The sequence below is a fragment of the Alosa alosa genome, chromosome 3, assembly GCF_017589495.1.
Source record: "Alosa alosa isolate M-15738 ecotype Scorff River chromosome 3, AALO_Geno_1.1, whole genome shotgun sequence".
In the NCBI taxonomy this organism is placed as follows: Eukaryota; Metazoa; Chordata; class Actinopteri; order Clupeiformes; family Clupeidae; genus Alosa; species Alosa alosa.
The window spans coordinates 30,068,629-30,092,543 of record NC_063191.1 but is presented as its reverse complement, the minus strand read 5'-3'; the positions used below and the strand labels follow the sequence as shown (position 1 = coordinate 30,092,543).

General features: G+C 41.3%; 1 protein-coding gene across 1 annotated transcript in view; it reads right to left on the bottom strand.

Moving 5' to 3' along the window:
* Positions 1 to 23,915, bottom strand: part of vwa8 (von Willebrand factor A domain containing 8) — a 210,269-nt gene that overhangs the window by 88,022 nt on the left and 98,332 nt on the right. Inside the window, exons 24-26 of the mRNA XM_048239952.1 lie at positions 5,282 to 5,392; positions 4,986 to 5,191; positions 3,498 to 3,649 (exon numbers count right to left, since the gene is read on the bottom strand). Coding sequence (XP_048095909.1) covers positions 3,498 to 3,649; positions 4,986 to 5,191; positions 5,282 to 5,392 — 469 coding nt within the window. The remainder of the gene's footprint in view (positions 1 to 3,497; positions 3,650 to 4,985; positions 5,192 to 5,281; positions 5,393 to 23,915) is intronic.

Here is a 23,915-nt window from a genome sequence, read left to right as displayed (position 1 = left end):
TACAAAGTGCTACACAGAATGCATTTCAGCAAAGCCAAATTAGCGAAGTTTTTCCCTGGCACCAGCGAGGCTTGTAATAGATGTGTTTTTGTACCATCTGACCTAACCCATACCTTCTGGCTATGCTCAAAGCTAACAGGATTCTGGAAGAACTTTTTCAAGATTATATCTGAGGTTCTAGATACAGATATCACTGTATCTAGAACCTCAGATATAATCTTGAATCCTGTCCATTTATTGCCATGGTGTTCCCCTGAACTACTCTGAATTTAGTAAACAGAAATTAAATGTTTTAGCATTTGCCTCTCTGATTGCCCGCAGATGTATCCTTCTACACTGAAAGTCTCCCAAACCCCCAGCAGATAAGTCTTGGGACACTGATTTAATGTCATTCCTTAAGCTAGAAAAGATCAAATTCTCACTTAAAGGGTCAACTGAGGAATTCTACACTACATAGCAGCCTCTCCTCTCATATTTTGATAATGTACCTATGACTCCTACCACTTAGATATAAACAAAACTTTTCTATTTCTCTAACCAGTTGTACTGTTGCCACAATGCCAATGTACAGATACAAGTTGTTTGATGTGATACATTGATGGAGAAAGGTGGACCAACTTGGGGTGGGGAATTAGGTGGGTTTTAAGTTTTGTATTTGTGTTTTATGTGTATTTGTGTATATTGTGTTTTTATTATTATTATTATTATTATTATTATTATTATTATTATAATTATTATAATTAATATTATTGTTATTATTATTATTATTATAATTATTATAATTATTATTATTATAATTATTATACTTATTATTATATATAGATTTTTTTCTTTTGTTCTTTCTTTCTTTCCTTTTTTCTTCACGTATGTTTAGAAAATAATAATGATGGTCACATACATACAAGATCTATGTAATTTTATGTGATGTGTTCTAATAAACAATGTTATAAAAAAAAAAAAAAAAAAAAAAAAAAACTACCAATTGACATTTTTTGGTCCCAAACAAAAATGTACACATATTATCTTCCAAAAATAGACCCTAGGTAGGACTACTTTAAGCACTTGTCCCCAACAATGTCCTCCATAACACGCTGTTCTTTTGAGGTGCTGCACCAGTGCATCCATGGTTGGGGGGATTTGATCCATTACTTTACTTTTTTTTGTGGCTTAATTGATGTTCAGTTGGCTGCCGGTGTGATCATAGTGAAGAATTGTAAATCATTCCACCATGTAAATTACCTTATCCAACATGGTTTTTGGAGCTTTTTAAGTGAAGGTCTCTCTCATAGGCCAGGTATCCCATGCAGTCTTCTTGCTCCTGGTTGTAAATGCGACACTATGAGCCTTGGATATTTCAGGACCCAGAGACTTTGCAATCTCATGGGCAGTTATGCATCTGAAGTGCTTTTCAGTCCCAAATGCCACAAACAGTTTTTCAATGTCCAGCTCTAGCTCTATGTGCAATAGCTAGGGTGACGACATCTGTATCTACAGTGTGCAGGGTGATCTTTTTAGAGTCTCTTCTTGCAGAATCTGCCTGTTGGAGTAGCATCTTCATATCTGCCTCTTAATGTGCACAAGGGGCAATCTCTCTCTTTCACGTGGGTAAGAGTGGAAACAATTTGTGGAAAAGTTTGGTGGTCAACATTTCACAAGGTTCCTGGTCAGGAAGTCAAACCTCTGATTTGCTTTCATCCACTCTCAGGAAGCCTTTCCAGTTGGTTGGCATATCATTTCTCCATCCACTTTTGTTCTTGGCCCCTTTCCCCACTTCAGTCTTGTCTGGGACTGTTAAAACCTCATAGCAGTCATATTCAATATTAACTCTGTTGTCCCTTTTTAGTGTTTGTGTGTGTGTGTGTGTGTGTGGGGGCACTAAACAGGTTTCAGCATGTTGATGCACTAAACTCACATATTGGTTTCACAGTTGGATTATAACATCCCAATAAGTCTGGGTGATATGTGAAAAAACACATCAGGGTGGGCATTTTACTTCCTGTCATAACCAAATTATGTTATTATGTTTTGATGGTTAAGAGTTACAATGTCATATACGACAATGTTAATTAAATGAATTTATCGACGCTGTGAGAAGAATTACAGTACCTAAGAAGATCCAGAATGACATTTCGATCCCATATTTGGGACCGTACGATGTGATATTACGTGCATCTTTCTTATATCAGCCTTTATATCAATGAAAACATTTTGTCTTAGGAAGCATATAGCACAGAATAGAAGTCACCATGTCACTGACTGTTAATTGGGCTACCAATCTTGCAGTCGCAATAAACAATGGATCCGAGACATTTTCCTGTTCCTATATTCTGTTTATGTAGGCTAATGTATTTTTTGAATGTAGCCTGCACTGTGCAAAGAAATAAAAGATAAAGTATGGTGCATATCCACACTCATAGAAATGAACATTGTGTGACACTTACGTATCTCCTTTTATGATCTCATTCAAGAAAGATTTTCTTTGACTTGTTAATTTTTTGAACATTTATTTTATCTAATGACATAGCAAACATGATGAATTGAATCCACATATCATTGCACTATGCTAAACTATTTTCCACTAGCCTAAAACCTTGAGTCTGAAAGGTAATTGCGTTCACGTTCTCCTTAAAGTGACTGGCACACAATTAGACTTGCACACCACAATGATATTGAAGACGACTGAAGTGTAGACTAATAATTTAAATATCAATATGATGTATTCAAATTACCAAATGTTTAGCTATTAGTAATTATGCAGATCATAAAATGCTATAAATAATTAACAATATACAGTATATAAAGTTTATATTAATTCCAAAATATGAAAAAGAAACCTATGACAACCATCACTTTCTGTGTGCGTGTGCGTGTGAGTGTGTGTGTGTGTGTGGAGGGTCAATCAATTTCAATGACTGCCACTGATGTGAATGATCACACAATATTCAAAATTACTAATGGCGTCAAGGTGGTCGAGATTCTTCACTTGGTACTGGTATTGAAACAAAAATGTTGGTATCGTGACAGCAGGAGTTGGGGATGTGTCCTGAGACCAAACCTACGCCCTTGAGACAATAGAAGAGTTTGGTTCCCAAACGCTATATCCACCATTTTAATGAATTTTCATACATTTTTTTTTTTACATTTTGTTTTCCAAGTAATTTCAGTAGAATAAACCCTTTAAAGAAAAAATGGAACATGTTGGATAACTAAAAGGAAACATGTTTACATTGTATGAACTATTTTACTTCTATGCCTGTATAAGTCAGGCCTTAAGATATTCTCTGCTGAAAATGTTTGACAAAAACTACTAATTTCAGAGCTCTTTTTGAAAGCAATGTTTTTTATGGTGACCATATGGGCTAGCTGCGATTGTTTGGAGTTCTGATAAAATATACAGATAATACTAGTTTTTTTCATGTTTCATAACATAGACATTAACAAAGGGCATATTTTGAAATGAAAATAGGCCTGTTATATAAAGCCTTGGGTTATCTTACTCCTTAGCAAGGTGCACACTGCTGGGCTTTGCTCCAATTGGGATTCCATGCTTGTGCAGTGCTGTAATCAGCACCTCACGTGCATCTTTGTTGTAGGAGTCAAAGTCAAAAACATTTCGTACCACATTGGCAAGTCCTTCATTTGGGAATTTCTGTAATACAAAAAAGTACAAAGAGAGTTACAAAACACACTTTCAGTATTTTTTTCTGGAATCTAAAATGGAATTTCAATCTTACAAATATGATACCATTATCCACATTAAGTTCTAAGAACATACAAAGTATTGATTTCTATGGCAGTTGCTAGGTAGTAATCATGGAAGTGATTCCTGGCATTTTGCTAGGGTTGAATGGAAAGGGACAGTGAAAAAAGGCGCCTTTCAAGCGCTCTGCACATTGGTGCCGACATAAGTGAATCACACTCCACTTCCGACTTTCGATTCAATTTCAAATTTTGGCGCTGATGTTTATGGCAAGTGTCAGAGCACTATCGTCGGTGCCTATTTGCGCGCTTCAGGCACAGCAGTCAGTAGAACACAGCTGCAAGGTGGCTTGATTGTGCTATTATGATGTAATAATGGCCCAATTAAAGTAAGTTTTAGTTAAGTGCTTACTTTTTGGGACAGCCGTGGCCTACTGGTTAGGGCTTCGGGCTTGTAACCGAAGGGTTGCCGGTTCGATCCCTGACCAGTAGAAAAAAATGTGGGCGGGGGAAGTGGTTGAGCACTCCTTTCCCAGGCCCACATCCACGGCTGAAGTGCCCCTGAGCAAGGCACCTAACCCCTCACTGCTCCCCGAGCGCCGCTGTAGCAGGCAGCTCACTGCTCCGGGTTAGTGTCTGCTTCACCTCACAGTGTGTTTACTGTGTGCTGAGACTAAATTTTCCTCACAGGATCAAAAGAGTATATACTTACTTACATATACTTAAAGGCGCCAACATGAGTGCGCTGACATTTACTAATCACACCAGTGACAATATTTTTAACAGAGTTTATTGAGCGCCACCAACAAAAATTGTCATCAACATGGCGGTGGTGCCAAAGATCGACGATGGTGTGTGGGGTTGTATTGAAAACACTGGAATCTACAGTAATTAGCCTGACATAGTTAGACTCAATTCTATTCAGAATTTGAGTCTGCTACTGCACCATTGAAATGTAATTACGGGGCGTTTCAACCGATACAATGAGGATATATCCAGCCTTGATGGGGTTTTGGCATGGCACATGTTTTTGTTAAAAATATTTATTTCTTTATGATTTTCCTTTTTCTCAGAATAAAGTTGCTTCCCTTCAAGGTTGGATTTTCTCCCATTGTTTTCATTGACAGATTACAATAAATCTGTAAAAGATTTTTTTTTTATAACTGTCAGCAAATAATTCCGGAGGGTACTGTATACATGCATATATCCCTTGGATAAAAGTGTCTGCCAAATACCATAACCAAAATCATGCCGAATTGAGAGCCTGATCATATCATTGTGCGTACCTGAAGGTGTTTCACAATATTGACCACTTCCCTTGTTGAGTAAGGGTATGTAATAGTACCCTTGTCTGCCATGGTTCGCAATTCTCCAAAAGCAGCCACTAGCTTTTGCAGAATTACTTCTGGGACATCTGGCCCATATCGTCTTAGCATTGCAAGCTCTGCTTCCGGCTTGGGATTGTCAACAGCATGACAACTGAAGATATCACCTGGAAAAGGAAAATGTCTGAAGTATAACAAAGCATCCCACAAAAGTATTAAACAAATAATATATGTTACTACTGACAATAAAGTCTTACCAAGTGCACCAAAGAAGTCATTCCCCAAAAATGGAAATCCAGGCCGGTTGGCCAAAACAATCATTCTGAAGTCTGGGTGCATGACAATGACATTGGGCATTTCAACGGCTTCTAAAATTTAAAAAGAACAAGAAAACAAAGGAAATAAAGAAAAAATGAATATTGCTTGAATGCATGTGTATTTCATTCATTAGTTGAAGGAATACATATCACAAATATATAAATTAAAAATTGAGAACACAGCCACAATTCTTGATGGCACTGTAACATTTGTGAGCTCAGTGTGTGTGTGTGTGTGTGTGTGTGTGTGGTGAGTCTGTTGTGTGTGTGTGGGTATGTATGTGTACATGCATGCGTGTATATGTGAAGGCTACGGTCTGTCACAATGAGGCACAACATACTTCAGAACACAACAGCAAGGAGATTCCCAGTATTGTGCAGCAACTTTAGGGAGTTTTTCCTCTGTCTCTCTACATTCAACTGGATATTTCACTTCTTTCTTTCCCACTTTCTCTCACATCTTCTCTTTCTTCGCTTTCTCTTACTTTTGTATCTCTGTAACCTCCCAATTTCAATTACTTTTTAAACTATTGTTATTTGTATAAGTCCTTTCCTAATAATAATTAATCATTTACAGTTTACAGTTACTGTTCTAGCCAGATCATGTATGTTGGAGAGAATTTAAAGTCGAAGGCGAAGTAATGTTAAAATTCCACAATTTAAACTTTAAAATGTAGGTCGGTATATGGCTCTAGCTGTTTATCTGCTGGTCAATGACGGACATTAGGTTAACTGCAGGGTAGCTGGCTAGCACTCCAGCTTGTCAATATTATCAGAGAAAAAATAGCCTATTGTCCATTAATACTTGTTTCCTAATTAAAAAACACGTTGGTAATGTTAATGTCACACAGTCTGTCCACAAAGGAAACCTATCACATGAACGAGCGGATCTAAGCTTTAAAATGACATTAGCGGCAAGTTGCTCTGGTGAGAAAATTAAAATTGAACTTGCATGAAATTTAATCTGAATTCTGCACACCCATTTCACTTGGTGAAGTATCTCACAAACTCTTCACTCAACACATGGCAAACCATATATCACAATAAACAGCGGGCCTTACCGAATATGAGGATATAAAGCAATAAAGCATGCCTCTGTACAATAATTGGTTCCTGAGTAATCTGGTTTTGAAATTGCAGTAAATTTCTACATGGTCTCCAACTTTTGGGCCGAAATGTAAACTATTTATGTCAGTAGCCTGCATACATGTTTGTAAATTGTTTAGCCAGAGTATCCCACCACCATGGTTCATATATTGCCAGATTACAGACAATCCCACCTAAAAAGATATGAATATATATTTTTACTGGCATGCTTCCTACTGACATTGATGCAAAAAATTATGAAGGGAAAACAAATCATACTTTTCTGGATGGGTAGCCCAGAATGAAAAGGTAAGTTATAGCATGTAACCTATACATGGCCATTACAATGACCAAGATAACTAGCTTATTTTAGATTTACTAGCTAAACAACACAGGTGACCACCTGCATAATTTCATGGAGTGCTGAAATATACTATTTTGACCATTTCCATTTCAACTGTGAAACTTACAACTTTGTAGTTGTGAATTTATTGCTGTAGGCCTGGGCCAGGGGTCGGCAACCTTTTTTGCCTGGAGAGCCACTTTTACCAAATTCATTTTTTTTTTATCTCAGAAGAGCCACATAAAGACATAATACATAAAACAGAGGATTTTTTTAATACATTTTCTACTAGTTTTAAAAGTAATGTGCAAGTAACTTGAAATGTAAAGTGGAATGACCGAAGTATAGGCCTTAGGCTTCCCATGTAGGCTAAACACCACCCCCTATTTTCCCAGTGTCCTTTGGTATGCAAAGTAACATCATACAGTGGGCAGTGCTTCGACTTGGCCAGCTTCACTTGCCGTCCGCGCGTGGGATCACGCGGTATCACGCGACTTTAATTTGTATTTTTCCAGTGAGACGCTGCAACAACCCAAACAACCGGTAGATGGCTCAAGTGAGCAGGGTGTCTTGTAAAAAGAAATGGAGCCTGGAAAACCCTACACAGACTTCACTACAGACTTTAGCAGACTGGTTTAGAAATAATTTAATAGCCAGAAATATGCCTGCCCTGCCCTAAGAAAGAAATATTTGGTTAACTGCGAGTGAATCCCGTTTGCAGCCATAGAAGAAACACAGGACAAATTAAACATTCTGGTTTTCTCCGAGTGCAACGATGATAGACAGACATCATTTGGACAAAATATAGAGCATATTAACCTCCGTTGCTCAGCCAAATGCCTTACTGTTACGTCCTGTTATCACGGAGTTACAGGCGATAAACTATTTTTGATGGTCACAAGTTTACTTCATTAGCGGTTTATTTTTTTTATTAATAAAGAGTGTTTTTCATTTAAAGGTTTTACTTTGTGCTTATTCAGTAGAGCATTTAGTGCTCTTCCCAATCCCAGACGTTCACATTGCATGTTTGTTTGTAATGGATGCAACCGCGAGACACGCTTGTCATAGGCGCCCGATACCGTGGGTGCTCCGCTCTCGGCACCCACTGAAAACATCGAAGCACCCACGTGTGCCAGCTTACAGTCCCGGCTAAATTTATATTCATTTAAAATCAAACATCGCAGTTTATGTTAAATTCAGCATCTCTCATAATGTGTATTAGGATTTGTTGCTGTCAATTCCCTACTCCATAAACTAACCACCAACGAGAGCGTCTCTCGCATGAAAATTCCTGACACTTCCCATCTGAAGAATTAACACAAGGTCTTCAGCCCCAAATGTTTAAAATGTATATAGCCCTGAATATCATTTTAAAAGTAGTCTGACAAAGCTTATTGTTTTGTGACACAGCTAAACACTGGTACCTCATAGAACGTCTATAACATAGCCTAGGTGGTCGCAACTCACAAAAGTAAAGCAGATAGAAAGAACTCACGCAAATCTAGCCTACAACACGCAGACAGCTTCAAGATTCAAGATTTCTTTTATTACATCTCATTATAGGTTTATAATAAAGTAAAATTTGTTGTGTTTTTTCTCCTCAAAAAATAAATCAATGAAAGGGTGTGTGTGTGTGTGTGTGTGTGTGTGTGTTTGTAGAAAAAAAAAAAGGGGGGAAGAAAAAAAAGTGCCTTGTTGTCTTCAGCAATCTAACTGCTTGGTGAAAGAAACTACTTCGGAGTCTGGTGGTACGAGCTTTCAAGCTTCTATATCGTTTGCCAGATGGTAATAGCTCAAATAGTTCATGGTTGGGATGACTAGGATCATTCAAGATTTTTTTTGCCTTCCTAATGCATCTTCCCTCAAATAACTCCAGTATGGAGGGTAGGTCACAGCAAGATATGGTCTGTGCTGTACGCGACAACTCTCTGAAGTGCTTTTCTATTGTATAGAGAGCAGTTCCCATACCATGCGATTATGGTCCCAGTCAAGATGCTCTCAATGGTGCCTCTGTAAAAAGACCTGCGCAGGGGAGAGAGCGCGCGTGCGAGCACAGGTGCTTTATGATTGTTGGCTTCTGATGGTATCTTGCTAATTCACTGAACTGCATTAGGTGACACAAATGGTATTGCCTTTATCTTATAACTCCTTGTCTGAGCGACTACCAGGCCTATGGTTTTTAAAAGTCAGATGTTCGCTGACAAAGACATTAGAAAATTAAGAATGTTTATTGACTTGAAAAATACACTAATTTTTGCTTCATTCAACCCTTGAAGACATCGCGGTCTGGTGCGCTATCAGTGTTGCGCCGGTTTGGTCACAAGCGGCCCGCGGTCGCCCGATATTTTAATCAACCCAACCGCAACTCGGACCGCGAATATTAATTAGGACAAAATTATACCCGACCCACGATCCGACCCGCTTATTTACAAAATGTGTGCTTTTGGTTATAGCCTGCATGCAGTGTGACAGTAGGCCATTTCTGTAAAACAAACTGATTTATTTGCAAAACTTTATGCAGTAGAACTACATGCAGTAGGCATGCAGGACATAATGTTTGCGCAGGAGAGAGAATGAGAATAAGAGCGCAAGCACGCACGCAACCACCAAGGATTAGAATACTAGGATAAGATTTGAAGGCCATGGACGTACATCTTTCTTTCGAAAACAGAAATGGTGAGGCAAGGTATAGGCAAGAGAGATACATTGCTGGTCAAAACGTTAGCGTAAGAACTGGTTTATAATGCTGAATGAAGCACAAAGCACATTTACTAAAGCACATCCACTGTTTAAAGTCACAAACACAACGAACTAAGGTAACTTTTATGCATGCGCGAACCTACAGTGGGTCCCAGTTAAGTTTGGACTGGTTCCTTCATGAATCACGCACCCCATTTTCTCAGCAGAAATGGCACAAACTGCAGTTGACACAAACAACCACAAGGTGTCACTCTGGAGTTCTGCCACTACTATTTTTGATGCGACTTGACTTAACTGCTTCCATGACGCAGTGAGCCATTACCAAACATATGATAATACAATAGCGTGCGTTTATATATATTTTACCCTATTTGTAGTGTAACGATAAGCGCATGAGACTTTCAGCGGGGGCACGGGAACTTAAATTGATCACGGTAGTTTAAGCTTACACTTAAACAGACAAAACATTCTAATATGAAAATGTAGATGCAATTGTTGTAAAATGGTGCAGCTCCTTTAAGAAAGCCCCAAAAAAGATATAAAAGCACCTTTTGCATTTGAATGTAGCACAATTTTTTTTTTAAAAAGCTGGACAAATGATTTAGCTAATTGATTATAGCCTGCATACCAGCAAAACCAAACATTTACCTGTACAAAACAGTAGCCCAGCCTAACAAGCATGTTGCATGTTGTACTGGTCTACTGTAGAAATTTCACTTAAATTGCAACCGCAACATGCCTGCTTGCCGACGTTCAAACGACAACTAAAAAGATATCAAAGCAAGAGGGTTGAGTCTGAATGACACTGAGTTCAGACTCATATTGCTCCTCATAACCATCTATAAAAAAAGTGTTTTTTCTTTTCTTTTTGAGCACGTCCGAATCCCAGGACATAACGCACTGGACCTTATAATAGGCTCGAGATATAATTCCAAAGGGGGCAGATATAGGGGCCTACTGCACTTAAAACTTAAAAAGATTGAACGAAGCTTCCCGAAATTTGAAATTGCGATAAGTGACTGGCATCGGGTGAAGCTTTTCGAAGTTGAACAAGCTATTAAAAACTATTTGCGCACCTCAATGTCACAGGAGAGACTGGGCTCTCCCTTCTATGAATTGAAAAAGACGTTATGCTACCTGCAAACTTTCATTGCTAAGTTTGCGGCAAAGCAAGACAATGTTTTTTCAGAGTCAGGATATGGCGAGTCAGTGTCATTTATTTGTCCAATGCCTACAGACCAGTTTCCATAGTGCACATCTTATCAACAGTTTGAATGTCGTGTGTGTTTCTGCTCATTGACAAATACCGTTCAGCACAATGATTCATGCCCAATTAATTTCCCCTGTTAGGAGGAATAGTGTTCGCCTTTGTTACACTATTTGGTTTCGTGATGTAGCCTATGATAAACACCATATGGCCAAATATGTGACTCAGCTAATGTTATAGGCTATACAACTTCCCCTCTTAAAGACAAGCTGGTGTAGCTTATTAGACTAGTGCACCGACGGTAGCCTTGGCTATGTGTAAAGTAAGCTATCGCATGATTTCATGCACGCAAGTTCATGCATCTGTCATGCATCTGTCAAGTTCGCACAGGGCCTCGCACCATCTGTCAAGTTCGCACAAGGCCTTGCACCCCCTTGCGACGGCCCTGCAGCTCCTCCTAAGACAGCGAGGAAAAAGTTAAAATACGCGATAAACCCGGGAAAAGTTGACAAGTTTGTTTTGGTCCCAGTGATTATTTGTGAAATTGTGCAAACGACAGCCTTTTCAAGGCATTTCAAGGAAGGTGTCATAGCATGCAAGCTCCCAAATTGACCCAGTAGCCTACAGAAGGCATCAATAAATTGTTGGGACTGGGGAGGGTCATGCGTTTTTTCTCAATCACTTTGGAGGGTCATAGAAAACTTTCTTGCTGGCGAGGGAGGGTCACGTCTTTTTTGACTAACGCCCCAAAATTCCTCCTCGGTAGCCCCCTTAAATAAATAACGAACAGTCCCTAATTGATTATAGCTGTAGGCCTACACCAGCAATTGTTGAACATTTACCTGTACAGGACATTGACAGTAGCCCAGCCTAACAAGCATGTTGCAAAAGACATCAAAAGAGGCAATTAATCAGAAATAAATAATGTAATCTGCATCGCTTTATTTAACAAACTGCAAGCAACAAGGGGGTTGAGTTCGCTGTGAGACCAAACCCAAGAGCAGAGCCTATCTGTTAAGGCACTCGATAGGCTATATAGTAACGAGCTGTGTGCGCCTGGAAAGACAATAGAAGATGCTTTCTGAATAGCACAGCGAAGACGGCTCTGGTCATCCCATACCCTCCCCCCACTTCCTGTAGCCTATCATTATGACTTGTTGCCGTTTTGGGACATTAAGCTTTTTCACGATAAGCCCCCCTCCCCCACCCCCTTCTTTCACAAGCAGTGGGGGAGCGCGGGGCACAAAGTAACACTTTTTGGTAGACGAAGGAGGGTTCTCCGCGCTTCTGTCGTTTGGCGACAATCCAGTGCAACCAGGCCAGGACAGATATATTCTTAATTTTCTTTATTCTTTAGTAAAATGTGCAGAACATTATTAAACTTTGACTAACGTTTCGATGTGTCGATGTTTTTGACTAACGAACATCGAAACGTTAGTCAAAGTTTAATAATGTTCTGCACCTTTTACTAAAAAATAAAGAAAATTAAGAAGACATCTGAGCTGCACCGGTGTCTCTAACACTTTTTGGCTTTGGCTAAATATTTCTAAAACCATTTGAGTTTCACTAGTCACATGTTTTAACAAGGAACACTTGTTATTGAACTAATAACAGACGTGTGTCGAAAATTTACTTTATTTTCCATACGGAGAAATAACATATGCAGAGTCTAACAAAGGTCAATGTTGCCAAAAAAGCCCTCAAACCTGGAAACACATGAGACAAAAGGGCAAAACGTCACAAAACTAACTATACTAACACGCGCATATTTTTGTATTGCAATCATTGTAGCCCACAGTTGTAACAGAGCGTAACAGTCGTTTTACTCCACGTATGCGCTCATTATAAAGAATGTTTAACGTGTCCCAAAAACAGCTATCAACTAATCACCAAACATCTTATAAACAAGTATTGCCAGGAGCAACACCTTGCAGAAAATGATAACAATAGGCCTAGGCCTTTATATGGCTCTGCTCCTGCCTAGATTCGAACTCAGAACTGCCTGAAATTTGCAGACCTGTTCTGGAAATACGTGCATTAACCCACTCGACAGTCAGACAACGCTATCTGCTTCGAGTAGGCCTATTGGATAGGACTGTAGCCTACACTGGTTGCTGTGGCACAGTCTTGAGTGACCGAATTCGTTTTCCTTTGTCATATGAATGCTGTCATTTTGTTAAAATTACTGTTAAGGAGATGCTGTAGGCAAAGGCTATATTTAACCTTGTTAGTGTAGTAAAACAAATCAGAACTATTCACGAGGTTTCTGGGCAGCATATTTATGTTCTGTTAGCAAGCAAACTTCTCATGACTGCCGACAAAGTAGCCTACTGCCAGCTGACGAAGCTCTCATTTTAAAACATTACTGAGAGACAGGCACTGTACAATCAAGACATCTTGCCACTGAATCCATTATGTACAAAGCTTATAGGCTACAGTGGACTAGCATGTTGCAGGGGCTGCTAAAAACACAGAGAAACGCACTGAAAACTCGGCCAATCACAGCCCTTGCTGTCGAATGCTCCGCCCGGTTCGACCGTGGAACGCCACAGCGTACTATGCTACCCCCAAGCGGCTGTAGTTGTACTTACATTTCACCCAGCTGCGTGAATCACCTTGATGGTGAATGAAGTGTCAATTTTTAACTGGGACCCACTGTATACATACCGGTAGATATGGCTGTGTAGTCTGTGCCATAACATTTATTCCTGCAGGCTGCCCGTTTTGGCTGTCATACTTTTAAATGGCTTCGCAAGAAGTAGGCCTACATAGACCATAACTTGTACTACTGTCATCTTCTTTAAGAACTTTTCCCAATATTTCCCATAGCCTATTTAGCTTTTCCTGAAGGGGTGTCTTTATTATTTTAACTCGCATCTTCAGCTTCTTTACTGTTGACTTTACTGTATTGATGCTAGCCTTCTTGTGATATTTTAAGTAGGCCTATTTGTAGAAAATATATATGTAATTAATTTTAACTGACCCGCCTGGAAATTACCCGAATATCATTAAAATATTTTGTTTATGACTCATAACCGCGGGTGACCGCTTAATTTCGGGCATACCGCGCAACACTGTGCGCTATGTAGATCGTTTCTCGTACCATTTAATTTCTCAGAATTTAGGTCTACTAGGCCTACAATAACGTCATCACCAAATACATCTTTTATTTTTAGTTGATCAACCACAAAGAGTAGCATAGGCCTACTGTGCACAGTGCACTGACGACTAGCAGCTCAAGGTAACCAGTTGTTGTAGATGAGAGGCAACCCCTTGTTTCAGATAGCCTGGACAACATGTTACCTGGGTGTTGCCTACGTTATTAATTAATGGTAGCCTACAATAGTTAATTGATTCGCGTAACATATTAGTTGGCTCAAAGAGTAGGGAATCAGGATGGAGAGAGTCACGCGTGTGTTGCTTTTGCGGGATCAAATCCAGTTTAATGCTAGTTTTCAAAACATATATTTTTTACATGTCTTTTGTCCGAGTGGCTGTAATGTAGCCGAGCGCTCATGGCGTATGAAAAGCGACTTCAAACCGCCTAAAACAACTTGTTTGTGAATGTCTGACAACTGCTGCAGCGCATGCACGCGCAAGGAAACCAGTAGGTGGAGAAACCAGAAGGCACACAACACCAGAACGATTTTAAGGCTATTTCGCATAGGCTACTCAATGGTGCTATTTCACACGCGTTATAGCGACCCCCACTCACAGATAGGCCTATTAACTGACCGCCCGATTCACGTTGGCTGGGGGGCAGTGGGGGCCATCAGACATTTGTTCCCAAGGGTCTATGAATTGTTAATCCGGCCGAGGACTCCTAACTCACTGATCTACTTACTGTAGGCTGCGCAAACCACAGGCCTTTTTTTTGGGCAAGCCTGCATTCGAGGCAGGCTTTCTGTTGAAGAATTTTATATAAATCCTGCGCTAACAGTAATCCTCCTCCTCCCCGCTACCACAGCTGTGGATAGTGTGGCATGCTCACGCTTTATGTCTCCTTCTTGCAAACTAGGCCTATAGCCCAACCATTTACGTCTTCAAAAAAGCCAGATATGCCTTCATATCTTTGGGCTTCAGTCAGCATTTTGTTCTTCCACTGGAAATGACTCTTCTATATTTGCTGCCTGCTGCATCCTTTCTGTTTGTATTGTTTAGAAAAGGTTTGACGTCTTGAGTTAATGGATTAAACATTGTTTGCTGGTAACCAGCCACAAATAGCCTACAGATTCTTGCGTGCGTACATTCTCTATTCTCTCCAAAATGTGCCCGTTCTATAGGCTGGCCAAGTGCGTAATTCTGCGGCATAAAGCAGATGTATTTGTTTATTGTACAGAAAAATAAAAATAACCTGTCAAGCAGTCAATTGACTACATTGCAGTCAATAAGTAGGGCAAATTACGAAACAAAAACGTGGGTCATAGTTGTCTAAGCCTCTGCTGTGAGGCCAAACCCATGAACAAAGACGCATTGATATCTGCATGAGTTTTTTTTGGCGAAACAAGCTCACAGCCGAACGAGTCATAGCACTGAAGGGAGAGGCAACTGGCATGTGATCTCCCCACGGACCAATGTACAAGTTTTCTCCTGTGCCTACAATATTTAATCCAGTGTTTTGTCAAGTTGCAAAATGCTATTCGTTTTAACGCATTTTTATGATAGTATGAAGTACTTTTTGAATAGGGTACTATCTTAATTGCTTTATACTCAATACTTGACCAATGGCTATTGCATCTGTCTATTGAAAGTGAGAATGTGGCATGTGATCTACTGTGTAGGCTTCATAAAATAAAATAAAATAAACAGATTGCTAATGGCCTACATTGGGTGCATTTCCCGTACAACTACAGAGGTTAGCTTTTTACTATCAGGATGCATCGTTCGACTAACCAACATGTAAGTTACAAATGTGTCCCAAAACTGTCGTACTTACATAGTACTCCAAGTTTGGACCATGATAGTTTCCAAACTTCAGTAGTCTGGACTAAGGTGGTTAATGACATTTAGTAGCACGTGAACGGGCACCTGCACATACTTCTGTGGCGCATTGCGTTAAGGCCGGCAGATGACAGCCGCTGTTGCACAGCAGTTACCAGTCCCCTGTCCAAGAGTTCGAATCTGGGTTAAGATTTTGACAACAATTTTGACATAGTTGTTTACCTAAGTTTATCTTTTGTGCAGATCATGCACCTTATTATTATCTGCAGGTGTGTGACTTTTACTTATGTGCACATGGCTGCAAATTGACTTTTAATTTATGTATTTTCTGCCTTGGGCATTTTAAAATATGGATGTATGGTGGTTAGAAGTGTACATATCAATTAGAAAACTAAATATATTTATAATTATTAATTTGCAAACAAATAACTGGCGTCAGTGACGTCTTTGACATGAAGATCCCTGGAACTATGCTTCTACTAGTATTCTACCAAAGGTCGAGAGGTGTAGTTGTAACTACACAACTTTACGATAGTGGTTGCGAACGTTCGTTGCTACTATGGTTTTGGGAAACACTAACGTAGTGGAACGATGCATTGGACTAGGCCTATGTAAGTTGCAAATATGAATGTAATTCTGCGGCATAAAGCAGATGTATTTATTTATTGTACAGAAAAATAAAAATGACATGTCAAGCAGTCAATTGACCACATTGCAGTCAAAAAGTAGGGCAAATTAATTTACGAAACCAAAACGTGGGTCATAGTTGTCTAAACCTCTATAGCGTAGCCTGTTAAAAACGTCGCAGAAGCCTACCCAAGGCTACAGATTAATTCTGAACAGTTATTTCTCTACTGGCTCAATTATCACACCACTGTTTTGATTTGCGTAGTTGCGTTACCCCAACACTGACAATAATGTAGACAGCAAATTTCGATTTCGATTTTCGTTACCAGTAGTCAAGCCTTAAGCCATTCCCAAGTAGCCTAAATCAAGGTAAATCAAGCTTTTTCAGAAGGGGCGGCAGGCAGAGCAATGTACAGTGCCAGAGTGACGCACAGTGGCTGAAAGCGGTACTAAAGCTTCACGCAGCTTCACGCCTCGTAATGCGTGACTGAAGTGACCATTTGAAAGAGATGCCCACTGTACCAACTCTGCACTGTAGACCCTAACTGGCTATTTATATTTTTCTGTGAAATAAGCAAATGTATTTGTTCATTAGTTTATGAAGCAGAATTACACACTAGGCTACTTGGAACATAACACATTTGGCAAAGGACAGATGTATGTTATAGTGACAAAATATTAAATTTCAGTGTTTTACGATGTCTTTGTCATGGGTAAGTTTTTTTCCCATGCATTTATTCTAGGCTACTGTCAGTGACTCTGGGTGTCTGGGTGTCAGTGTCAGGGTTCTGTGTTTCGTTCATGTCAGTGACTGACGCGAGAGAAGCGGGGTCTGTGTTGTGTTAATTTATTTTCAATTGGGCATGCCGTGCCGTGTCGTCCACAGCTCAGTTCTGATAAAGCCGAAATTACTCATTTTGAAACAATGAGTGCGCACGTTTGTATGGTTATATTGCTTGACAGGGGGGGGATCCCAAGCAGCTTTCAGCCATAAGGCTACTTTGAGAACATTTCCTAATTCACCCAACACTAATATTCAAAATGTTGAAAACTATTTCAGCATAGCCTATATAAGGGCAACATACCAACTACCTGGAGAGTGTCAGAGGGCTGCTTTGTGCCAAAGGAGAAGGACTCTTCTGTGATCGGCCAGTTTCGCACCATCTCTCTGCTGAGTGTAGAAGCCAAGATCTTCTTCTCAGTCTTGGCGAGAAGAATAACTAACTACATGACAGCAAATGGATACGTCAACACCTCGATCCAGAAGGGGGGGATTCCAGGGTTCTCTGGATGCCTGGAACACACTACCATCCTCAGCTATCTGATCCAGGAGGCCAGGGGGAGCAAGGGCAACCTAACAGTTGTCTGGCTGGACCTCGCAAATGCATATGGGTCCATGCCCCATTCCCTCATCAACAAGGCTATGGAGCAGTACCACATCCCCGACAAGATCAGGCAGATGATCAACAGCTACCTGGGGTCATTCAAGCTGCGGTTCCAGACTGCCAAGTTCACCACCACATGGCAGCCACTGGAGAAGGGCATTGTAACAGGATGCACAGCATCCCCCATTCTGTTCATCATGGGGATGAACCTCCTGATTACAGCAGCAGCAGCAGTGGCCAAGGGACCAGTTACGGCAGCAGGGAGCAGACAACCCCCACTGAGAGGATTAATGGATGACCTCACCATAACAACCACAACGCATGTGCAGGCAAGGTGGATCCTGAAGACTCTTGGGGCTTTAGCATCATGGGCGAGAATGGCTTTTAAGCCCAGGAAGTCACGGAGCATGGTGATAAGACGGGGGAAACTAACAGAGGCTTTCGAACTGCATGTCCAAGGCAAGCAGATCCCTACAATCAGGGAGAACCCCATTAAAGGCCTGGGGAAGTGGTACGACGACACCCTCAGTGAAAGAAACAACATCTCTGACACTGCAAATCAGGCGGACGAGTGGCTAAGGAGGATTGACAAGTCAGGCCTACCCAGCAAGTTCTGGATATACCAGCATGGGCTCCTACCAAGGCTTATGTGGCTGCTGACAGTCTATCAGATCCCAGTGACTGTAGTGGAGGGAGTGGAGAGGAAAGTGAACAAACATCTGAGGCGGTGGCTTGGTATCCCTCCCAGCTTCACTGCAGTGGGGCTCTACATCCGATCAGGACAGCTCCAACTTCCATTTTCCTCTGTGGTGGAGGAGTTCAAGGTGGCTAAGTGCAGGGTGGCAATGATGCTCAGAGACTCAAAGGACGAGCAAGTAAGCAACGCAGGGGTCACAACACGAACAGGCCGTAAGTGGGCAGCAGACACTGCAGTCAGACAAGCTGAGAGCTCCCTGGAGTTGAGAGACATCATTGGCAATGTCTGCATGGGTCGGCAAGGACTGGGAACATCTCACTTCACACAGTGGAGGAAGTCAAGCGTCCAGCAGAGGCGGGAGATGGTACAAGCGGAAGTTCGTCACCAAGAGGAAGAGACACGGAAGGCTAAGGCTGTGGAACTGGCAACCCAGGGAACATGGACTAGATGGGACCTCCCAAACAGGAGTCGCTCTGGCTCAGGGGAGATATAGGTGGCGGCATGACCAAGTGCTCCGAGTGATGGCTGACATTTTCGAGCAAGCCAGGAGAAGACCACAGCCGACCAAGCCACAAGTACCATCAATGCAATTCGTCAGGGCAGGAGAAAAGTCATCCTCTGTTAAAAGAGCCAGGACCAACATCCTCCAGGGGGCACAGGGGTGGGAGATGTCAGTTGACCTGGGGAAGAAGCTCACTTTCCCACCCATCGTACAGACCACTTTGAGGCCTGACGTTGTCATCTGGTCAGCAAGCTAAGAAAATCATCCTGGTGGAACTGACTGTGCCTTGGGAGGAAGGCTGTGAGGAGGCCCATGAGAGGAAGAGCCTAAAATACCAAGACCTCATCATGGACTGCAAAGACAAAGGCTGGCAAGCATGGCTGTTTCCAGTGGAGGTCGGGTGCAGAGGGTTCCCAGCACAGTCAATGTGGTCTGTGCTCACTGCACTTGGCATATCTGACAAGGAGAGGAAGACAGCTGTGCGCAGGGTTGGGGAGGCAGCAGAGAGAGCCTCATGCTGGTTGTGGTTTAAGAGGGAGGAGGGGGGCTGGAGGCCTGGAGATGATGGGCAGTGACCTGGCCACCACTGCTGACCCGCCAGCTGGAGGGTGTAGCGGTTAAGGGTCGAAACACTCCGAGAAGGTTCGGCACCGTCTGATGACATCAGCTCCAGCCCAAAAGCCACCCACAGTCACTTTAGGGAGTGGCTGTATGTATAGCATCACGTGATGTATTCAACAAGTAAGCAGTTTAATTAAATGTAATGTTAGTTGTAAACAAACGGGCTACTTTGTGAGGCTTGGCCTCACAGATGCGCTCGTGCCTTAGATGACCTATTAACTGACCACCCGATTCACGTTGACTGGGGGGCAGGGGGGGCCATCAGACATTTGTGCCCAGTTAATCCGGCCCTGCCCCCAACAAATCACACCTTCCCACCAGCTGTGACAGCTTAAAAGTCGAGAGGACTCATAACTCACAGACCTATTCACAAACCGGTTTTGTGGCATTTCGCCTGTTTTGAAATCCTATCCTGAGGAAGCAATTTTGCATTGTAGGCATAACTAACATGCAATAACGCCACCAACAACAACCAAAACTAGGCTACTCATTATCAACATGTAAATTAAATGTAACATTATTGTGAATCAAACGTAGGCATAGGCATAGTAACAGATTAATTTAATAATGTTACAAAGATACTACATTAATCCGTATGTTTCATTAGGCTACTAGGCTATTTGTTTTGCCTTACTTTTGATTCATTTAGGCTAGGCCTTTTTATTCAGTTATTCATCATCTTCCGTCCTTGCGTAGCGCACGCATTCTCAGACCTGTCACCTGCCACTCATCGTAAGGGAGGTGTTTGGAATCATTCCTGCGTTACAATCATCAGCCAATCAAGGTGGTCACTTCAGTCAAGCTCGTGCATGAGTAATAACGTCATCCATAGCAACAAAGACTCACTCACTCACTCTTAGACTGTTAGTCAAAGATTCTAGAACGCTCAGCTCCAGAATCTGTTCAGGAGTTGTCATTTTCCCTTACTAAGAGTAGGTCTGAAAGGCTTTGTGAATAACTTAATAAGAGAAACTCCTATAGCTAAAATCTTTTATTGCTATTTAGGAGTAGCCTACTCCTAGTGGTAAGATAAAAGGCTTTGTGAATAAGGCCCCTGGTGTCTAACCCAATGCATAGCCCATTTACACAAAATAATGGTCAAATATTAGGCTACTGCACACCAAACGGGAGATTTTTTTTGGGGTGTCAGTGTTTATACCGGATCTGTGTTTGCATATTTAATATGTTTCATACACGTGTTTCCACACTGCATTTCGGTCGTTGCTTTTACCTTACCATTACCTTACGCATTTTGGGTTGCCAGGATTTAGCCTATGACAAAACGGTTGAAATTGAAACTAAGTGATCGTGTATGTGTAGGGTGTATTTCATACACAATCTGGCAACCTGAATGGATCAATGATTTTAATTTTGATGGCCATGCAAATTACGGGATTTTTCCGGGAGAAATAACAAAACGGGAGGGTGCTGGGAGGTGACCTTGAAATACGGGAGAAACCCGGGAAAAACGGGAGTGTTGACAGGTATGGGCTACTGATGATCATTGTTATTTAAGAACATGCAGGGCACCAAAAACATCTTGCTCGTAAAAAATCATCGTACCGCACATTGTGGCGGGTCTGTTATTTAACCTACCTACAGTGGGTCCCAGTTAAAAATTGACACTTCATTCACGATCATGGTGAGTGGTGAAATGTAAGTACAACTGCAGCCGCTTGGGGGCAGCATAGTCCGCTGTGGAGTTCCACGGTCGAACCAGGCGGCGCATTCGACAGCAACGGCTGTGATTGGCCGAGTTTTCAGTGCGTTTCTCTGTGTTTTTAGCAGCCCCTGCAACATGCTAGTCCACTGTAGCCTAAGCCTTGTACATAACGTTAAACATAGTTTTGGATTCAGTGGCAAGATTTCTTGATTGTACAGTGTCTGTCTCTCAGTAATGTTTTAAAATGAGAGCTTCGTCAGCTGGCAGTAGGCTACTTTGTCGGTAGTCATGAGAAGTTAAACTTGCTAACATAACATAAATATGCTGCCCAGAAACCTTGTGAATAGTTCTGATTTCTTTTACTACACTAACGAGGTTGAAATATAGACTTTGCCTACAGCATCTCCTTAACAGTAATGTTAACAAAATGACAGCATTCATATGACAAAGAAAAATGAATTCGGTCACTCAAGACTGTGCCACAGCAACCAGTGTAGGCTACAGTCCTACCCAATAGGCCTACTCGAAGCAGATAGCGTTGTCTGACGGTCGAGTGGGTTAATGCACGTATTTCCAGAACAGGTCTGCAACTTTCAGGCAGTTCTGAGTTCGAATCTAGGCAGGAGCAGAGCCATATAAAGGCCTAGGCCTATTGTTATCATTTTTTGCAAGGTGTTGCTCCTGGCAATACTTGTTTATAAGGCGTTTGGTGATTAATTGATAGCTGTTTTGGGACCGTTAAGCGTTCTTTATAATGGCGCATCCGGGGAGTAAAAGCGACTGTTACGGCGCTGTTACAACTGTAGGCTACAATGATTGCAATACAAAAATATGCGCGTGTTAGTTTAGTTAGTTTTGTGATGTTTTGCACTTTTGCCTCATGTGTTTTCAGGTTTGAGGGCTTTTTTGGCAAGATTGACCTTGGTTAGACTCTGCATATGTTATTTCTCCGTATGGAAAATGTTGTTAGTCAAAAACATCGACACATCGAAATGTTAGTCAAAGTTTAATAATGTTCTGCACCTTTTACTAAAGAATAAAGAAAATTAAGAAGACATCTGAGCTGCACCGGCGTCTCCTCTCTAAAATATCTGTCCTGGCCTGGTTGCAAGCGGATTGTAGCCAAGCGACAGAAGCGCGGAGAACCCTCCTTTGTCTACCAAAAAAGTGTTACTTTGTGCCCCGCGCTTCCCCACTGCTTGTGAAAGAAGGGGATGGGGGAGGGGGGCTTAACGTGAAAAAGCTTAATGTCACAAAACGGCAATCATGCGATAGCTTACTTTACACATAGCCAAGGCTACCGTCGGTGTATTTTAATAGTAGCCTAGTCTAATAAGCTACACCAGCTTGCCTTTAAGAGGGGAAATTCAATTGTATAGCCTATAACATTAGTTGAGTCACATATTTTGCCATATGGTGTTTATCATAGGCTACATCACGAAACCAAATAGTGTAACAAAGGCGAACACTTTAACAGGGGGAATTAATTGGGCATGAATCATTGTGCTGAACGGTATTTGTCAATGAGCAGAAACACACACGACATTCAAACTATTGATAAGATGTACTGGTCTGTATCTATAGGCTAACATTGGACAAATAAATGACACTGACTTCGCCATATCCTAACTTCGGAAAAAAAACATTTTCTTGCTTTTGCGCAAACTCAGCAATGAAATCATAGGCCAGTTTGCAGGTAGCCTAACGTCTTTTCATAGAATGGAGAGCCCAGTCTCTCATGTGACATGGAGGTGCGCCAAATAGTTTTTAATAGCCTGTTCAACCCGAAAAGCTTCGTTCACCCGATGCCAGTCACTGATCGCAATTTCAAAGTTGGAAAGCTTCATCTTTTTTAAGTTTTAAGTGCAGTGGCCCCTATCTGCCCCTTTGGAATTATATCTCGAGCCTATTATAAGGTCCAGTGCATTATGTCCTGGGATTGGGATGTGCTCAAAAAAGAAAAGAAAAAACACTTTTTTATAGATGGTTATGAGGAGCAATGTGAGAGAGAAATTTGATGATCATTGATCGTTGTTTTGGGACGTTAAGCCTTTTCCAGCATCAGTGAAGGAGATTGAAGAATGACCATTTTTTATCGCGAAAATATTTCTTAACTACAAAACACTCAGTGTCTAAAAACTCAGTGTCATTCAGACTCAACCCTCTTGTTGTTTTATTATCTTTTTCGTTGTCGTTTGAATGTTGGCAAGCAGGCATGTTGCGGTTGCAATTTAAGTGAAATTTCTACAGTAGGCCTACAACATGCTGTTAGGCTGGGCTACTGTCAATGTATTTTGTACAGGTAAATGTTCAACAATTGCTGGTGTACAGGTTATATAATCAATTAGCTAAATCATTTGTCCAGCTGTTTAAACATTTTTTCGTGCTACATTCAAGCATAAAAGGTGCTTTGATATATTTTTCGTTTGAACCCGGCGGCAAGCAGGCATGCTTTGGTTGCAATGAATGAGGATAATTGCTTTTTTGCATTATTTTGAATATGACTCGCTCCAGTCTCAACAGCACGCACTTTTTTCCACACGCTAAGTTCTAACACACATACTGTAGGCCTATCCCTCTCGCTTTTCTCTCTCTCCATCCCTGCACACGGTGCTTTCTTAAAGGAGCTGCACCATTTTACAACAATTGCATCTACATTTTCATATTAGAATGTTTTGTCAAGTGTAAGCTTAAACTACCGTGATCAATTTAAGTTCCCGTTGCCCTTTCGTCATGGAAGCAGTAAGTCAGTCGCATCAAAATAGTAGTGGCACCCAAGTGACACCTTGTGGTTGTTTGTGT